This window comes from Haliotis rubra, unplaced genomic scaffold (assembly GCF_003918875.1).
Source record: "Haliotis rubra isolate DU_JTF1 unplaced genomic scaffold, ASM391887v1 Scf82, whole genome shotgun sequence".
Lineage (NCBI taxonomy): Eukaryota > Metazoa > Mollusca > Gastropoda > Lepetellida > Haliotidae > Haliotis > Haliotis rubra.
In genome coordinates, this window is record NW_025767546.1 from 1,046,729 (window position 1) to 1,064,758 (window position 18,030).

Genomic DNA, 18,030 nt, shown 5'->3' on the forward strand with positions numbered 1-18,030 from the left:
GACAAAGTAATACCCTTGAGATGATGAAAACTAAAGAAATAGGTAATCTGTTCTGGCATAGCAAGCTCTCCCCCTTTGTTTGAAACTGGGTAAGCAAAAATCAGTCAACTGGTGATTTCAATAATGAGTCATAACTAAACATTTATCACTTCAACCATGTGTAGTGCCTGGTACTGACCTAACGAAAGGTGCAAGGTGTGGCCTGATGAAGACATAGAGGACCACGCCCACCAGCTGTATGTGGGTCAGCTGAACATATTTATTGTCTCGTGATACCGTCTTCAGCAAATCCCTCTGCCACTCACGGGCATTTGAAGTGCTGCAATAAAATTGTAATTCAATTTTGTAAGCAGGACAAATACACCAATGGAATCTAGTCTTACATATGTCACGACATTTTCTCACTATACACTGTATGGCGTGGGACACTATTTTATCCCAGTTCCTAATGTAAAATGGCTCATAATGGTGTATATTTTCTAAGGTAATAACTATGTCATACAACAACTGTTTCTTCTTTTTAATTCTACATTTGCAACATATCAGTTTGGATCAAACCGATGCTGATTTTGTTTTGCAAGATCAATAAAAGCTTCTACCATTAAAGACTGACTGCTTAAATAATTTAGGATGTGATGATTCCTCCAATCCTGTTCATGTGCTAGGCTTATTGTCAAGTTTTATCAAAAGAGTCATGTTAAGGTATCTGATTATTTTCACATTACTATCATTCTACTTACGCCATCAATGTTTCAGTCACCAAAGTGAAATTTTACTTGAAATTCAAGTGAATATGAATCACCTCACAGGCTTGTGGCCCAACAGAAATACAAGCAAGGATCACGGTGTAGGAAAGGTGATTTATCGAATTACAAATTCCTTACCTTGCACTCATGATGTTGCTTGCATTCAAGTCTACTATTTCCTCAAACCCTATTGCATAAATGTCCACAGGCTTCTCATAGTCAACTGATTCATCTTCCAAGGTACCTGTAAACAACAAACCATTTTAGTTACATCATCTTGGCACTAAATAATGATCCATAAGCTAATATTAAAACTCTTTAAACCAACTGTGTCACAATCAAAACTTGCCTGCTTTTGCCTTCTTGTGTGCATCCAACAGCCAGTCACTGACAGACTGGTGTTTAAACGCGACACTGCGGAAATGCTTGCCTCCATTGACGTTCCAGGTTCCCACACCGACCCTGAGTGGAGTGGGCTTGGTGTACTCTTTGTATCTCTGCACCATGCTGTACAGGATGCTTGGCGCAACTGTAACACACCATCACACTACAGCTTCACAGCTTCACCCTTGCAATCACATATCAAAGTAAGAACAGTCTCTGTACTGAAAAACTTCCAAATCTATCAACTGAACAGCTAAATTGTGGAGGAAAGAGAGGAGAGGAATATATGCTCCTCTGGGAAAATTGGGGAGAAGGGGTGGGGGTTTGAGAGGGAGAGCACCCTCACAGATTGATCCGCACTCCACATTGTGCTGTGATGATAGTTGTATACATACCATGAAGACATCGAGGACTCAGCAGTGACCTGGCTTTGTCTGCTAGTTCTCCATATAAAGAGCTGCCTAGCAACAGGACATCAATGGCTTCCTGTTTACTGTTATCAAGGAAGTTGTTCTGTATGGTCCGAGTTGCCGATCTAGCTGCGTCTGAGTACTGTGAAGGAAGCAAGACCGATTGTGACACCATCTTTCCCTCATCAGTGAATACAAGTAAAGATGACACCCAAATTTGGTATTGAGCCAAAACATCCCTTAAGTTTATCATCCATTCCAATGGCACCTTCACATTCTTCTTGACACAATCACTGTGGCCTGTCTGCCAAATTTTCTGGAATTTGCTCCTTACCTGTGGGCCCAGATCTTGGACATTTGTTAAATATAATCAGGATTAATGGATCATAATGTTCCCCCAATGTCTTTACATAGTTGGATACATTTGTTGTTTATAATTTTCCATTACTTGACTGGTATAGGCTAAAGAGATCCAGAAAGAATGGTACTATGAATATACACATTAGACACTCTTACCTAGAGAAAGGATAGTGTCTGACTTGGGTTCTTAACATCATCTGCAGTGATACTGTACACACCTTCACATCACAACAAGCTGGGAGGAAGCTGATGCCATACCTTAGATCTGCCACCACCAAGTGCCCCTGTTCCAGCATAGATCTTGCTAACATGGTCGCCGTTGAGCCCCCAGATCTGCTTGTACACCTCCTGAAACCTTGACAGCATCTGTGGTTTGTTGGAGAGTCCCAGATTCTCAATCTGCTTCGGAAGGATCTGAGGGAAAACTTCAAACATTACCAACACAGTTATTGAGTGAGCTGCCATTCAATAGTCAATATCATAGCATTATCACAAAGTGTACATATATGATGAACTGAACCAGACCCTTTAACATGACAAGCATATGCTCTAACCACGCGGTTACACCACAACTAAGCCAGAAACTGGTAATTACAACAGCCACCCCACCTATGTAACCATCTAGGGCCTGATCATCCCTGCCCAATGATATGGCTTGACTTACATCCATCCCAATCATGGTCTGTACAGAGTTTGTCCGGTCCAGGCAGTCCACACAGTTGGTCCGGATGGTCCCTGTCTGCTGTCTACAGAACACACAACACATACATGTTACTCTGGACATCAGGAAACACTGGCAACTCAGATCACAATATATATATACAATGTGTGACAAGGTAAAGAAGACAACAGTCAGGATACATACCTCTTGATTCCTGATTTCTCAAAGTAGAAAAACTCAAAGTTGTGAACATGTTTGATTATTTTGCTCTTGAGCTTTTCCAGGTTTTTAAGATTGCCTCTGACTTCCGAGTGGTAGTCGAACTCATAGTAGGGTGTGTCCTGACTGTGCACAGAGGCTTTGTGGTGGTTCTGGGAGATGAACAAACAAGCCTTAATAATCCTGGATTAACCATTCCGGACCAATTGCTAAAGCCTACCTACCACTGAGTACAGCTTATCTACCACAAACTGAAACCTATCTAACAATATGTTCAACTTACCAATACCAGTCGTGGAATTTGTCCTACTAATAACTGATACATATCAAGTAGAATCCTAGCTTGTAATAACTGAAACTGAATCACATACACACCAAACTCAAGGCAACAACCTTACAACTGAGAGCATGCAGCATATTCAGGTACATGAGGTGTTTAGTACAGATACTCCACTGATTACAGAGCTATCAATTATGACAACAGCATGGTATGTTTACTCACAAACAAATGTTTGCAAATACCATTGTGATAAATCTCAGGCTAATACATCATGTCAGTCTTATATAGTTTATAAAATAAATACATGTATTTAGGTTTGTCTGCCTTTCATGAGATTCATCTATGATGCCAAATTATATACAGTTTCTCAGTATAATGTGTTGCAGAGGTTGTATCAATCATGACAACAGCATTGTTAGTTTACTCACAAACAAATGTTTGCAAATACCATTGTGATAAATCTCAGGCTAATACATCATGTCAGTCTTATGTAGTTTATAAAACAAATATTTAGGTTTGTCTGCCTTTCATGAGATTCATCTATGATGCCAAATTATATACAGTTTCTCAGTATAATGTGTTGCAGAGGTTGTACCCCATAACCCCTACATGCCATTACCCCTACACCCCAGTACCCCTACAATTAGTTAAAACAACACACAGCATTTACCTGTCTGGCATAATGGACTGACCCAAGGAGAGATTAGTGCATAGAGTATACAGATGAGATCAAGGGAGGGATTAGTGCATAGAGTATACAGATGAGATCAAGGGAGGGATTAAGCTGTTGTTTAGTGTTTTGTGTCAAGGAAATTTGGGATCAGCTAAAAGTTGATTAGTTTCATGATGAAAGATAAACCTCTAGTGAGTAGAACAATTTTACAAATTGGATAGTGTTTTGTGCCAATAAGCTTCCCTGCCCATCTACCTGATAAGCTTGACTGAGCATCTTCTCCCCTTCCTTGCATCCCAGGAGATTGACAAGGACCTGATCGCCATACTGCTTCTTGATCATCTGCAGGTGGCGGTCGTAGGATGGAGCAGACGCCTCATACCCACGTGACATGTGGATCTTGTGAGAGCCAACCTGCAAGTAATGGTATTGTATGTCTATGTATTGTGAAAACAAAAAAATGACAAAGTAAATATAACATCAGAATATAATCATGATAATGATATATTACCAAATGTCTGTCCTGAGAGGAATAAAGTGTTCCTGGTACTCACCTGTATTCCTGTTTGTTCCCAGAACAATGGCACTGATCCTCTCGTCTGGATGAAAGAGCTCACTTGATCATCTAGAAATATCACCTGAAGGAAAGACAGAGAAAGAGTAAATATTACTGTTTGCAACAGTAGCTCCACTATGGCCAACATCCAAGCGGCCTGTAGATACAGAATCTGGACCAAACAAAGCAGACAAACAAACCATCAACTCAACTAGCCATCCACCAACCATGTTGACACAAACATTCCGTTATCTACTGCTGTACCTGTTCAGTTTCACAGAAGTTGGCCACATGTCCGTCATCATTGGTTCCCCGCACATTGAAGCGAGTGCCTGCCCTCTCACAGCTGAGGCGAGTGATGAGACACGCCTTGGCCTGGCGATGAGCTGCGTAGATGGTGCGGATCTCCACCCCACCACACATGATCTTCAGCAGCCACTGACCACAGTCTATGCTGTACCTCTGCAGGTGCACATGCAGCATCCGGTTCCTAGAACATAACCACAGCTGAGTTAAGTGTAGTAAGTAAACTTCTTCACTGAAATGGGAAGCATAGCTTTATCCACTTGGCTCATGCAGCACGTCATGATGAAGGCTGTGTATTTCCATATGCAGCTTTACACAGCAATATTTATGTACATATATGCTATACTGTTGCTAAGAACAATCCTCCCACTAAAAAGGACATTGTTGGTTGACTGTTCTTAACAAGTTTTGAGCAAAATATTTGAGAAAATAACATACAACTACTTGGATATACAGTAAAATACATCCTGACTTGATAACGTCAACACATCCAGCTTAGGAAGAATGGGTCATGTCAGTGTGAGGATAACCAAACGTCATTATTAGGAACACCATAGGATCAAATACATTTTGTTGGCTCTGCAACTTAATCATGTACATTTAAAGATTAACAAAACTACGGTAGACAGTAAATGGAGAACTCCAGTACAACATCAATACTACAAAAAAAGGTCAGTCTGTTTGTTGTTATATGACCCAGTCAACAAATATTCCAGCAATATTAGGGCAGTCTATAAATACTCATGTATAGACCAGACAAACAAGGATTGATATCAAGAAAATCAGTCTATGCATCTGGGAAACAATCATCCAAGTCAGCGAGTCTGACCATTGATCTTCTCAGTTTTCCATGACAAGCAATGGTAAGACTACCTAAGGCTGCCCATCATTCTAGGTGTATTATCAGAGTCAAGATGACTACATATGCTGCCACTGAACTCTTCATCAACAGCAATCTAAGCCTTGGAAAGATTATTCCTGCACACATTCTTCGAACTTGTCAACCATTTGTCTTCCATCCTTGGAGATTAAAATGGATGATGTTTCCCGAAGCGCTAAACCTCTACTCACCAGAAGAATCTGTTGTCCGTCTCTGTGTCCTGCTGGTGTTTTCGCTGTGCACACAGACTGAGGTCCCAGGGGGCGCCTGTCTGAGACCAGGAGAAGTAGAAGGTTCCAGATGACAGCAGTTTGCGAAGCTCCACAATCCTCTCTTCATCTGTAGGCTCATTGCGTAATGACACAAACTGAACACTGGTCACCTTGAACACTTCTGATTCTGCAATCTTCCCCACAGAGAGATAACCCGACACCATCACCAGGTACATGATCTTCTCTCGACCTGTCAATGGTCAAGGAACTAGGGCTGTTACAGGTTGAGTGAGTGAGTTAGTATGGTTTTACGCTGCTTTTAGCAATATTCCAGCAATATCACGGCAGGGGACACCAGAAATGAGCTTCACACATTGTGCCCATGTGGGGAATCGAACCCGGGTCTTCAGTGTGACGAGCGAACGCTTTAACCACTAGGCTACCCCACCGCCCCGTTCCAGGTTGAACCAGAATGGCAAACTGTCTTACAAACAATATGATCTCCATGTCTGGTCTGCCTTATTTACTAATGTATACTAAGCTATCCAGTCACAAGAGCCAAGTCAAGATCATTTTGTGGAACAGAGCCCCAAGCTTTTAAGAAACACATGACATATTCCCGAAAAACTTTATGAACAAGATTGCTACCATTCAGAGAGCAATGTATTTCTAATCCTTTAGAAAAATAATCTGGCAACAAATTAAAATACTAACAATTCTGTGAACCTAATGACAAATGTAGATGACATTATCTTGCACAAATGGAAATCAGTGTTCAAAGAGACCCACACAACTTTATATCATGTTCTACTGAATACACACATGTATTTCCCTGTACATGACATTGAGGGGCAATACCCTGCACATAGCACAGGTGCTTGGGTGTTCATATGTCTGTATTTACCTAAGTTAACGCCTAGGACTCCCAGACAACCGTACGCATCCAGCACCTTGGTATACTGCTTCCTGATAGCGTCCATCTCTGCTGAGGCTGAAACAAACACAGTCAATGTGTAACCAGGGCTCCAGATAACTTTTGGGGGTGCGAGTGTACTTACACATCATATTGCAAGTGGAGGTGTACTGAGAATTTTGAAGGAGTACTGGCATGTTTTTGTGTGAGCGAGTTGGTGATGTGGTTTGTCTGGACGATTCATCGATCACTATTTCCAACCATGTATTTGTATTTGAAGACCCGTGAGAAATAACTGAGCGACCGTGTGATGCGTGAAATGTCAGGTCCGACTGGATATAAATAGGAACAGTGTAGTGTTTAGCCAATCGTAAAAAAGTGACGCATATCGTTGCATGGCAACGCAAGGGATTCCTGCTGTCGGGGTTTCCTCATGTGTCAAATCGTGTTTCGTAAAAGAAACTTGACAAGTATTTATCCGAAATAGATTTCCATTTGCACGATACGCATGAAAATTAAATGTTAGACGTACAAAGGTATTTATGTGCATACACGATACGCTTGAAATTCGAACTAACCTGTAGAGGTTTCAGATTCTTTGAATATATTCCTCCTTGGGGTACTTATAAGCATTTAAGTGTCCATTTAAAATCCCTACGACAGTTGTAACAATATTTGAATAAAATATTTACAAAACAAAAAACTATGTTTTTGTCTTGTGAGACCACCCCTACAGGGCCCTACGGCACCCTACAGCCAAGAGCAGGTAACTCTAGACTATAACCTCAGACCTCACTTTCCATGCTGAACGAAATCAGACAGAATGTGGGGGAGGTGGTAGCGAACGTACCCAAGGAGGAATATATTCAAAGAATCTGGAAACCTCTACAGGTTAGTTCGATTCTTTTTCATATATTCCTCCTTGGGGTACTTATAAGCATAAGACAGACTCCTAAAGATGAAGCTAAGGTGTGGCATTCTGTCCGCATAAAACAACCCCGACAAGAAGTGGAATTTCCCAAGCTAAAAACAGCAGAAAAAAGTTCACTTACCTGGTCACGTGTCCACCATAGCCAATCAGGTGGAGGCATGAGCCAGGGTCAGGGTCGAACACATTACAATTACAATGCGAAACCTCGCTAATGTAAACAGCGGAGATAAATCCCCCTCCCTCCCGTAATCAATCGGAAGTGAAGATAAGGGAATCCCGCAATAAGCTCCAAGAAACAAAATGCAGTAATACTTCTATTAAGCAAAGGTTTCCAAGGCAATAGGTCTAGAGCAGAACGGAGTAATGCAGAAGACATGGGAATAAAAACCATCACCATATAAAACCCGTCACCAAGGGAATACGTAAAAGTTTAAAAAACCCAACACCAGTTAAAATCGGCAGATAATGGTTCATGTCAGAAAAACCTCGAAAGCTCAAGCTAGAGAGGTGGAACCTTGCCCACTGGAGAGAACTGACTGAGCGAACCGAGCACGCTCACTGGAGAGTCTGTCAAATTGGTAATGACGGATGAACATACTCGATCGGCTCCAAATAGCCGCGGAGCAGATCTCCTCAATGGGCAGGGCTGCAGCGTAAGCTTTCGATGTAACAACTGCCCTAACCGAATGAGCTTTCAAACCTTCAGGTGGGATACGACCTTTGTGAGTATAGCTCATATGTATGGCAGAGAAAAGCCACCTAGATATGGTTTGCTTTTTCACCTGAAGACCAGCATTGACCCTGCCATAACAACAAAACAATTGGTTATCCTTACAGATACCCCTTGTTCGTTTGATATAAGCCTTAAGGGTCTTACGGACATCTAAGACGTGAGCACGTTGTAGAGAGGTACCGGGCAGGGGAGGCTGAGTGAAAGCCGGGAGCTCAATAGGTGCCGTCACATGAAAGGCACTATCTCTCTTAGGACGGTAAGTATCAGGCTGCCGTATGCTAACTGTCTTTGTGAAAAACAGTTTGCGCGGGATCGGCCGACATTGCGTGAATATCGCCTACCCGCCTGCCCGAAGTTACCGCCACAAGAAAAAACGCCTTCCACGATAACAGCTGGAGTGAAAGAGCCGACAGATTGTGAAATAGTGGGCCGGACAGCCAATCAAGAACGATTGGCAAGTCCAACGGCGGACAACCGGACGGATTCTGTCCACGCCTGCTAAAAAGAGCTGCACAAGAGGGTGCTGCCCCAAGAGTGCACCGTAAACAGGAATATGGAAAGCCGAAATAGCCGTAGAATATCCTTGAACAGTTGAAGCCGCTAGACCGGCAACCAACCGAGACTGGAGGAATTCCAACACAAAGACTAAATCTGCAGAAAAGGATCAAGAATCCCCCTGTTGACACACCAGCGCGCATAACGGGCCCATCTATCCTCATACTGAACGCTTGTCGAATCCCTCCGCGAAGCCAGAATTGTGTCTGCAACTGGTGCAGGAAGTCCGCTCGCTTGGAGGCGATTCCAGACAGCGGCCAAGCCACCCACTTAATCCTGGGATTCGGGTAGGGCGCTCCATTCTGGGATAGGAGGTCCGGTCGTGAGAGAGCATCTGCACGCACGTTGTCTACCCCCGGGAGATAAACAGGCAAAACCCGAATGTTGAACTGATCGCACCATAGTAGGAACTGCCACGCCTCCTGAAGGAGTGACGGAGACACTGTGCCACCTTGCTTGAGGATGTAAGTCATGGTCGTCTGATTGTCCATCTCTAGACGAACCACACGGCCCCGAACAAACTCCCGAAAGCTCCCGAACACCCGGCAGACTGCTCTCAATTCTAACACATTGATGTGCAGGCTGACTTCCCGCTCCGACCATAGGCCTGAGACTGAGTGGTCGCCCAGGACCCCCCCCATCCTGTGAGGAGGCATCCGTCTGGACTGAGAGGGAGAGTGTCGGGGTGTCTAGGGGGATCCCCCTGGACAAATTCCCGACTTCCGTCCACCACCGCAAGTGAGGAATCAACCACTCAGTTGTCGCGAGAATAGTCTCTTAGCTCTGCGAGTGGGATCACAGCTGCGCTAACGCCTGCAGAACGGGTCTCATCCTCAGACGCGCACGCCAAACCACATCCACTGTTGTCGCCATTTTGCCTAGCAACCGAAGCCATGTTCGAGCTGACACATGGGGCGACTCGAGAAACTGTAACACAGTCCTCTGGACTTTGACGATACGGTCCGGAGCGAGGGAAACAATCCCCTGCTCCGTGTTGAATCTTGCCCCCAAGAACACCAGATCCTGTGTCGGAACGAGGTCAGATTTTTTTAGGTTGATAATCCAGCCCAGTGACACCAGAATATCCATCACATGCAGTGTGGATGCTCTGCTTAACTGAGGACCCAAGGCCCTTAGAAGCCAGTCGTCCAGGTATGGGTAACAACACCTGCCCTGAGACCTGGCTAACTGAGCTGGGATTAGCATAAATTTGGTGAACACACTTGGCGCCGTGGGGATGCCAAAAGGGAACACACGAAACTGGTAGCACGTCCTGTCGAAGGAGAACCTGAGGTACTTCTTGAACTCAGGGTGCATTGGAACATGGAGCTAGGCATCTTTGAGATCGATTGACGTAAGCCAATCCCTGTCTCGACGGATGAGATCACTGACCTGAGTGTCTCCATCCTGAAAGACGGCATCTCTAGTAACTTGTTCAGCCCTCTGAGATTCAGAATGGGTCTGAGCCCTCCGTCCTTCTTGGTCACTAGGAATTAAGTGGAATAAAACCCCTCTCCTTGCTGACCCACAGGAACCACCTCGATGGCTGCCTTGTCCAGTAAGGACTGAACTTCCGCACGGAGTACGTCCGCCTTCACTCTGGAGGTAGGCACTGGTGTGTGCCGAACCCCGGAAAAGGACAGTGGATCTCGCCTCCACTGTGGCAAATGGCCATCCCTGAGTGTGGACAGGACCCAGGGATCTGAAGTGGCTGCCTCCCACTCCTGAAGGAATAGTGACAACCGGCCGCCGACAGGGACGTTTGGCAGAAGGCAATGCACCCCCACAGGCGGCAAGTCTCCGCTTGCTTTTGTGGGCGTCAATAAGGGCTTCGGGAGAAGATTCAACGGGAAGCCGGGGCTGGCTTCACCTTGCCCCGAAAAGGCTGCTGCAACTGAGCAGGCCTGCCCTTGCCTCTAGATCTCTTACTCCGCTTGGCTTGCAAAGGGGCAGTCCACTTTGCAGGCTCCTTTGCCAGGGCAGAAGGATATGCAGCAGTAAGAGGGGATGGCCGTTGGCAAGGAATGGAGGGTTGTTCCAACAAAGGCTTAGAGTCTTTGAAGGTGGACACCGCCTCCGCGGCCTCTCGCACTACCTGCAGTGCCCCAGGAAACAGGGAGGACACCATTGTGAACGGCAGAGACAGGAGCGCCTGTTGCGTGGCTGGAGAATAGCGCGCCACTGACAACCAAAGCCGACGCATGCCCATGACGGCACCCATCATCTGGCTGGCACAACACCTAATACTGTCCCGAGCCAGATGAGAATGAACGCCCATGAGCTGATGCGCGAGCACGGGAGCCGACAAGTCGGCGCCACAAGTGCTCTGGTTCACAAGCTGACCCTGTAACACAGACAGGTAAGCTGAGTGGACGGCCACTTTTAACTGCTGGGCTGCACACCGGTAACACTCCTCAAAGGACCGGTAAGCAGACTTCATCTTGGCTCATTGGTTGGAAAAGGGGGAAGCCGCCTGCCTTGCCTGGCCGAGGCCAATGAAGACGTGGAACCCCCGAGGGTAACGGAGGCGAAATCACATTCGTCCACCACTGGCGGCTTGAATAGCGCATCCTCTCCCAACTGATACCTTTTGCCAACGTCCGGTAAATCGAACCGAGTACGGGCACCAGTAAGGAGAGGATTAACAACCTCACTCACCAGTGATGGCAAAATGCGGACCTCGGCGACCCAGCTGGGTCTCAAAGAACCCTCCATGTCAACCTCAGCACAATCCTTGGCTGCCGTACTCTCATAATCAAGAGAGACCGCCGAGGGTACCACAGAGGCCGAACACAAAGGGCTTAAAAGGTCAAGAAGAGCCAGAAGTGTCGGGTCTGAACCCAGACCGGGGCGGCGAGGTGCCCGAGAGGAACCTGCCGCTACAGGTTTCCTGGGCTACCCAAACTGACTACTAGGCGCCGAGGTGTCCCCGAGCTGGTCGGCGCCGAAGTGACCGCCAGTCAGGGCACCAGGCGAAGACAGGGTGAAACCCGAAGCTAGGTCGCCATAAGGCGCCGAAGGCACACTATCACCTGAGCCGAAGCCAGGATCAAGCTGCCTGGGGGGAGGCGCGTTCCCCTTTTTTTTACCGTGAGAGCACTTGGACGGGAGATCCTGGCCCCACATATCACCCCCCGCCCGAAGCAAATTGCTGTAAAACAGCGTATCCACCCGCCTCGACTTAATAGTCTTAGGGGTAAAAATAGCACACGCTGCACTTCTCCTCATGATCAGCCTCCGTCAGGCACCGCAAGCACACCTTGTGAGTGTCCCTCACGAGGTGAGGCACGAAGTACAGGATTTAAACTGCCACAAGTGATAAAAACCGTGCAGTAACCTACCCGTACATACATACATACGATAAAAAACAAGCATGGGCGACTACAGCTAATGCGATAATGTAAGCATTAAGTTGATAATAACAAGTAAGACACACTGCAACATAACTAACAATTAGGACTGATAGCGTAATTATAGAAAATGCTAGCAGCGGAAACAACGCCCCACATGTAATAACATACAAATAAAACACTATAACCACACTAAACATTGCAAACCACAAGGGAAGACAATGAAAAATGAGGATAGCAAAGGTACCTGTCCGCCATCTTGACAAGCACCTGGCAAGCCGACAGCGACAGTAACCAAGTTACAACAAACAGATGAATGAAAATATTCAAAACAAATCTCCAAATCGCCCATGCAGGGAAAAAAGAGAACCATACACCCAGTAGCTGTTTCTGAAACACTCATAGTCGCTTAGGGAAATTCAACGTCCGTCGAAGTGGACCCACGTCTAGCCGGTGAAACGACAGCATGGAAAGTGAGGTATGAGGTTATAGTCTAGAGTTACCTGCTCTTGGCTGTAGGGGGCTGTAGGGGGCCGTAGGGCCCTGTAGGGGTGGTCTCACAAGACAAAAACATAGTTTTTTGTTTTGTAAATATTTTATTCAAATATTGTTACAACTGTCGTAGGGATTTTAAATGGACATTTAAATGCTTATAAGTACCCCAAGGAGGAATATATGAATAAGACCTTATATTATGTCGTACTTAATTGATTTGAGGCATACATTACGCCTGTATGCCCCTTATCTGTAGCCCTGTGTAACTTCAGTTCATTCAGCACATTGTCATCAAAGCTTGTGATATTCCAGCTGTATGATTGCAGTCTGTAAACAAGCATTGTCACTAAGGTGACATAATCCCCCATCGCAAATTATCAAATCAAACTTATAAAGTAATGAAAGTTTAAGATGAAGTTAAATGTCAACAAAAACATGACTAATCAACCTCTCTTGATATCTGGCTCTTTAGTTGTTCAAACACACACATATTTTTTTAAGACTGACTTTGACCTTGACATGAATGTCATAGTGTATGAAATATGCAAAACTAGTACTAAAGAAATTGCTTATTGAAAAACATTCAAGAGAAGTCTTAAAAGTCTATGAAGAAAATCCAGTGAACCGTTCTTAAAATATCTTGCTGACAATTCAGGTTAACATGCTGAAATCTTCAAAGTGTCGTCATGACCCTAAAAATTATGTGAAGGTCACCAAAATTGACTGGGCCCTGGGCCTTCCCTAGATGAAGCTTGGTGTCAAATATGAAGAAAATCCACTGAATATTTATTTTATGCGATATCTTGCTGACTATCTTAACATGCAATTTAACATGCTGAAATCTTCAAAGTGTCTCAGTGACCTTGAAAATTAAGTGAAGGTCACCAAAATCGACTGGGCCCTGCGCCTTCCCTGGATGAAGCTTGGTATCAAATATGAAGAAACTCCAGTGAATGGTTCTTAAAGTATCTCGCTGACAAGCATAACATGTAGGTTAATATGCTGAAATCTTCAAAGTGTCTCTGTGACCTTGAAAATTAAGTGAAGATCACCAATATCGACTGGGCCCTGCGCCTTCCCTAGATAAAGCTTGGTATTGAATATGAAAATCCAGCGAACGGTTCTTGATATAGCTTAACATGCAGATAAAATGTTAAAGTCCCCTTGTGACCTTGAAATGAAGGTCAAGGTCACCAAACCTGAGTTGGACCTTTCTTATACTGTGATGAAACTAGGTACCAAATATGAAAAGAATCTAGTGAACAGTTCTTAAGATATTCCAATTCGTACGGACGGACGGAGCCTAATACTATATCCCCCGCTTCTCGCTAAATGCGCAGCGGGGGATAATAATCAATTTAATCAAGTCTGCACCAGACAATCCAGGGATTGACATAATGAGCATTGATCTGGGGTGCAAAGGCATGGATCATCCAAGTCAGCAAGCCAGGCCTACCAGTCTCATTAGATGCCTCTGATGACAATCATGGGTTGCAGAAGACTAAAGCGTAATTATTGAGACTGAAACACATGGAAAATGTATCACTATAGTTCATTTCATTGAAACTACGTGTCAACTAGCCTCATCTTTCACATAAAGAAAATTTGCCTTTGATTCTACTGCATGGTTTTATGAGATTCTTACCAGCATTTCACCCATATATAGGGAGGTGAATTTATAGCAAAGGCTTTGGTACATAGAACTGTACTTTCGGAGCGTGCCAAGAGGGAATACAAAATCAAAATTAAGAGATGGAGACTTTACTTCAAAGTACAGAAACCAGTGAAAATAAAGAAAGAATCCAATGAGAAAAAGACATTTTAGATCTTTCCAAAAACCTTAGGTACCAATTCAAAACTTCAAGTCAAGATAAATAATACAATTCCTAAATTCAGAAACACACCCTGTACCCACAGAAATCCAAAAGAAATTAATTCAGAAAATGTTTCATTCCTTGTAACACTGTCATAAAGATGGCAACAGCAAAGCCCCATCTCTAGAAAGATGCGACAATTCCTAACAGCATATTCCCTACAAATCCTACAGCTTACATTACCCATGGTGCTAAGAGTTTGGGAGCAAAGTTAACAGCTCTCTCTCAACTTGCCCTGACAGTAATTGTGATTTTGTGGTTAAATTAAGGTTTCAAATTGAGTTTTTGCTCAGTTTAGGTATGTTTAGGTTCCATATTAAACATTGAAGAATGAATGACAAAGGGTGGGGTATATGCCTCTATCATGATTCAACAGTAGGAGGATACCTGAACATAGTGAAAGGTCTTCACAGTGCCACAGTAGTCTGTCTCACAGTCCCTGAACCACATTAATTTCCCTACTGCCAAGCCATCGCTGCAGTGCTAAAGCCCTAAATAAAGCAAGTCTAGATTTCCTCAGGTTCTGAATCTCTGGTCTCCTTAGGGCTCCTTTTCAATTTAAATGGGCTTGTTTGTTACTATCAAAATTATAAATTTTCAGAGACTAAGCCTTAGTCTAAGTGCCACAGCTGCACTTGGGCATTCAGCATGATGTGCCAATACTAATAACTAGGTTCCCATACCAACTGATCATGTTATTGAAGAACTGATAAATATTGAAGATGGATAAGTGACAAAATTAAGGACTGAAGTTGTGTTTGTTGACATGACAACAGTATTAAACTAACTAAAAGGCTTGAAAATAATATGACTCAATGTAATGGAAATGAATATATAATAAAGTCAGAATTAGCTATTTTCCCCCCTGTTGGAAATAACGGTAGTAACCAATATGAAGTGTGTGTGTGTGTGTGTGTGTGTGTTAACTAATGTTGTACTCACAACTAAATAATTGCCACTTTTTGAACTATAAATTGTTATACATACATAATATCAACAATACTTTTGGCATATTTAATTACACTGAATATAGTACAAACTATGCAATACAATTGCAACGCATTGATAGTTTTGAATTGTTACACTTCAACATAGTTCAGAACAGTGGCCCCTCAAACATCTACTAGTGTGGAAGGCAATGATCTGTGGCCCTGTTTGTGTAGTGCATCCCTCTTACCTGTGATGGATCACAAACATTGTGATGTGGCTTTCTATTAGCAGTATGCATTTAATGCAACTGCAGCATAATAAATTAACATGAGAACTGTGACTTATTGCAAAGCAACATAACATTCTCAAGCCATGATGGTCTCTATGCAACCACAGCCTAGGTGCTCCTATCACAACCACTTTGTCTGATCTGAACAGTTTTGCAATCCACTGATGACAGGCAACACATTTATCTGTACCATGTTTAATGTATGCTTCAGCTTAGAATACAGCCTTTCTGATTTATTGTGACTTCACCATAGCCAAACTTTATAACTATTAACAATCATGATTATACTAAAAAATGTAGACATTCTGTATTTGTTTACATAAAAAAATCCCCAGATTTTAGATATGCTTGCTAATATTTCTTTTCCAAAGGAAAAATAAATATTTGATGTTTTGATCCATAAAACATTAAACTAAATCAGTCTGGACTAATCAATGTTAAATTCCACCATCCACTGGCTCCCTTTGAATACATCCCTGAAGAAACCTACTTGTTAATGTTATCATTTTCAATTCTGTTCTTAACATGATTACATCATGATGTTTATTACTAACAGCAATGAAATTCTTGTTACAATCCAAGAGTACTGTCCACCTATCAGAAAATATTCTCCAGAAGCACTCGGACAAGAGAAGACTTAATCAGCACTGTTTCTAATATACATGCACACTAAACATTCCAAAACCACTTGTCAGTTACCATTTAAATGCCCTGAAATAACTTGAGTATATTTTGTTTTGTTTCTATATCAGGCTGTTTGGGGAGTGTGTGTAGGTTATATTGTTACAGGTGCACATGTCTAGACGATGTGGGAGGTACATCACTGAAACGTATCGGATATCTAACACCCTTATACAGGCATAGCTTTTATAATCGGACGTCGGTCTCCTTTTCATAATAATCACGGCTCAACTCCACATATCAGGAAATAATTCGACATACAGGATTGTAATATACGCTATAGTAAATCTTTGATGCTATAAGTACACATAGGTGTAAACACGTGAGACAAAGGAACTAAAAATAACATAGTTCAACCACCTGGTTGACCTTTCTGTTTAGTAAGGCTACCTGTCATTGCCTATTCCTCAATTATTCCTATTGATCATGTCGATAAAACACCGCGCCAAAGATATCTCTGAACTTACATAAGACCACCACTGCATCGGACTCGAACATGAGGCTTTCATCCTTTGATTTGCTCTCCATTATAACACTATATGGTGTTTCACGGTCCGGTGGAACCTTGTGAAATATTCGGTAGCCTTTCCCCATCGCCATCTTGCCGGTCTATGACAGCTCCAGTGATTACCTCCCCTTGGATCTGCCCCTCGCTCTCGATTATCCATACATTTCACAATGAAATTAATCTTGTGCAACTGTTACAAACGGTTCATTCGTGAGGAAATAGACTTGATTTAGTCTATTCGGAATATATATATCGCAAGCCTTTGTTACAGGATTGACGAAGATTATATAGACTATCAGGGTATGTGCTAAGCAAATTAATTTGAACGAAATTACGTCTGGGGTAAGATCTATCAATGAAATATGATTACTGCGTCGATATATTTATATGTGCAATTTATCTCCAAATGAAAACATAGGATACTTTCAGCGACGGGAGCGTACTGATCGAGTTAGTTACGAATTACGTCACAATATTTTAGCCATATTAGAGCGAGGAACGAATTGGGGAAAACACATTAAATGACAAGTAAAAATGCACTCTTTCTTCACTATATGTTTTATGGATGCAAAAGGCATCCGTGGTTGTTGGATGTTCCGACAACTTAGAAAAACATGGAAGAAACCATACTTTAAACAAAACATGTTAAAAGAAACTTGATGTAACTTGACTTTTCCTTTTAATAACACGTTTGGTTGAACAAATGAAATATACGTACATCTTTATCAGAAATCTATTATGGGGAATGCATGGTGTTCGCATCTTCGAGGCCCAGGGGTCGATTCCTACATAGATTTGTGTATACATTTTACATATTTTACATGTCGTCACAATGATACAATGATATAAATGTGCATTTTTCATGGGATATGGTATTAGCTAAATAGATTGGGTGAACACAACGTACGTATGTTGTGGGTCACAACGTACGTATACAAAATATAACGCAAACCTCAATACTGTATCAGATATGTATATGCGTTTCCTTACAATACAGATGCTTTAGATGTGTAATCGACGTGTTTGGAATATGTTCCGGGGGCATGCTTGACATACGTTAAGGCCACCCACTTGACTTTGTGTT

General features: G+C 43.1%; 1 protein-coding gene across 1 annotated transcript in view; it reads right to left on the minus strand.

Moving 5' to 3' along the window:
- Window positions 1-17,048, minus strand: part of LOC124262062 (synaptojanin-1-like) — a 49,038-nt gene extending 31,990 nt beyond the window's left edge. Inside the window, exons 1-13 of the mRNA XM_046696485.1 lie at window positions 16,906-17,048; window positions 6,592-6,678; window positions 5,667-5,937; window positions 4,554-4,779; window positions 4,288-4,371; window positions 3,989-4,147; window positions 2,766-2,932; window positions 2,565-2,646; window positions 2,159-2,314; window positions 1,526-1,682; window positions 1,096-1,275; window positions 885-990; window positions 179-319 (exon numbers count right to left, since the gene is read on the minus strand). Coding sequence (XP_046552441.1) covers window positions 179-319; window positions 885-990; window positions 1,096-1,275; window positions 1,526-1,682; window positions 2,159-2,314; window positions 2,565-2,646; window positions 2,766-2,932; window positions 3,989-4,147; window positions 4,288-4,371; window positions 4,554-4,779; window positions 5,667-5,937; window positions 6,592-6,678; window positions 16,906-17,038 — 1,949 coding nt within the window. The 5' untranslated portion in view covers window positions 17,039-17,048. The remainder of the gene's footprint in view (window positions 1-178; window positions 320-884; window positions 991-1,095; window positions 1,276-1,525; window positions 1,683-2,158; window positions 2,315-2,564; window positions 2,647-2,765; window positions 2,933-3,988; window positions 4,148-4,287; window positions 4,372-4,553; window positions 4,780-5,666; window positions 5,938-6,591; window positions 6,679-16,905) is intronic.
- Between the last annotated feature and the right edge of the window lie 982 nt (window positions 17,049-18,030).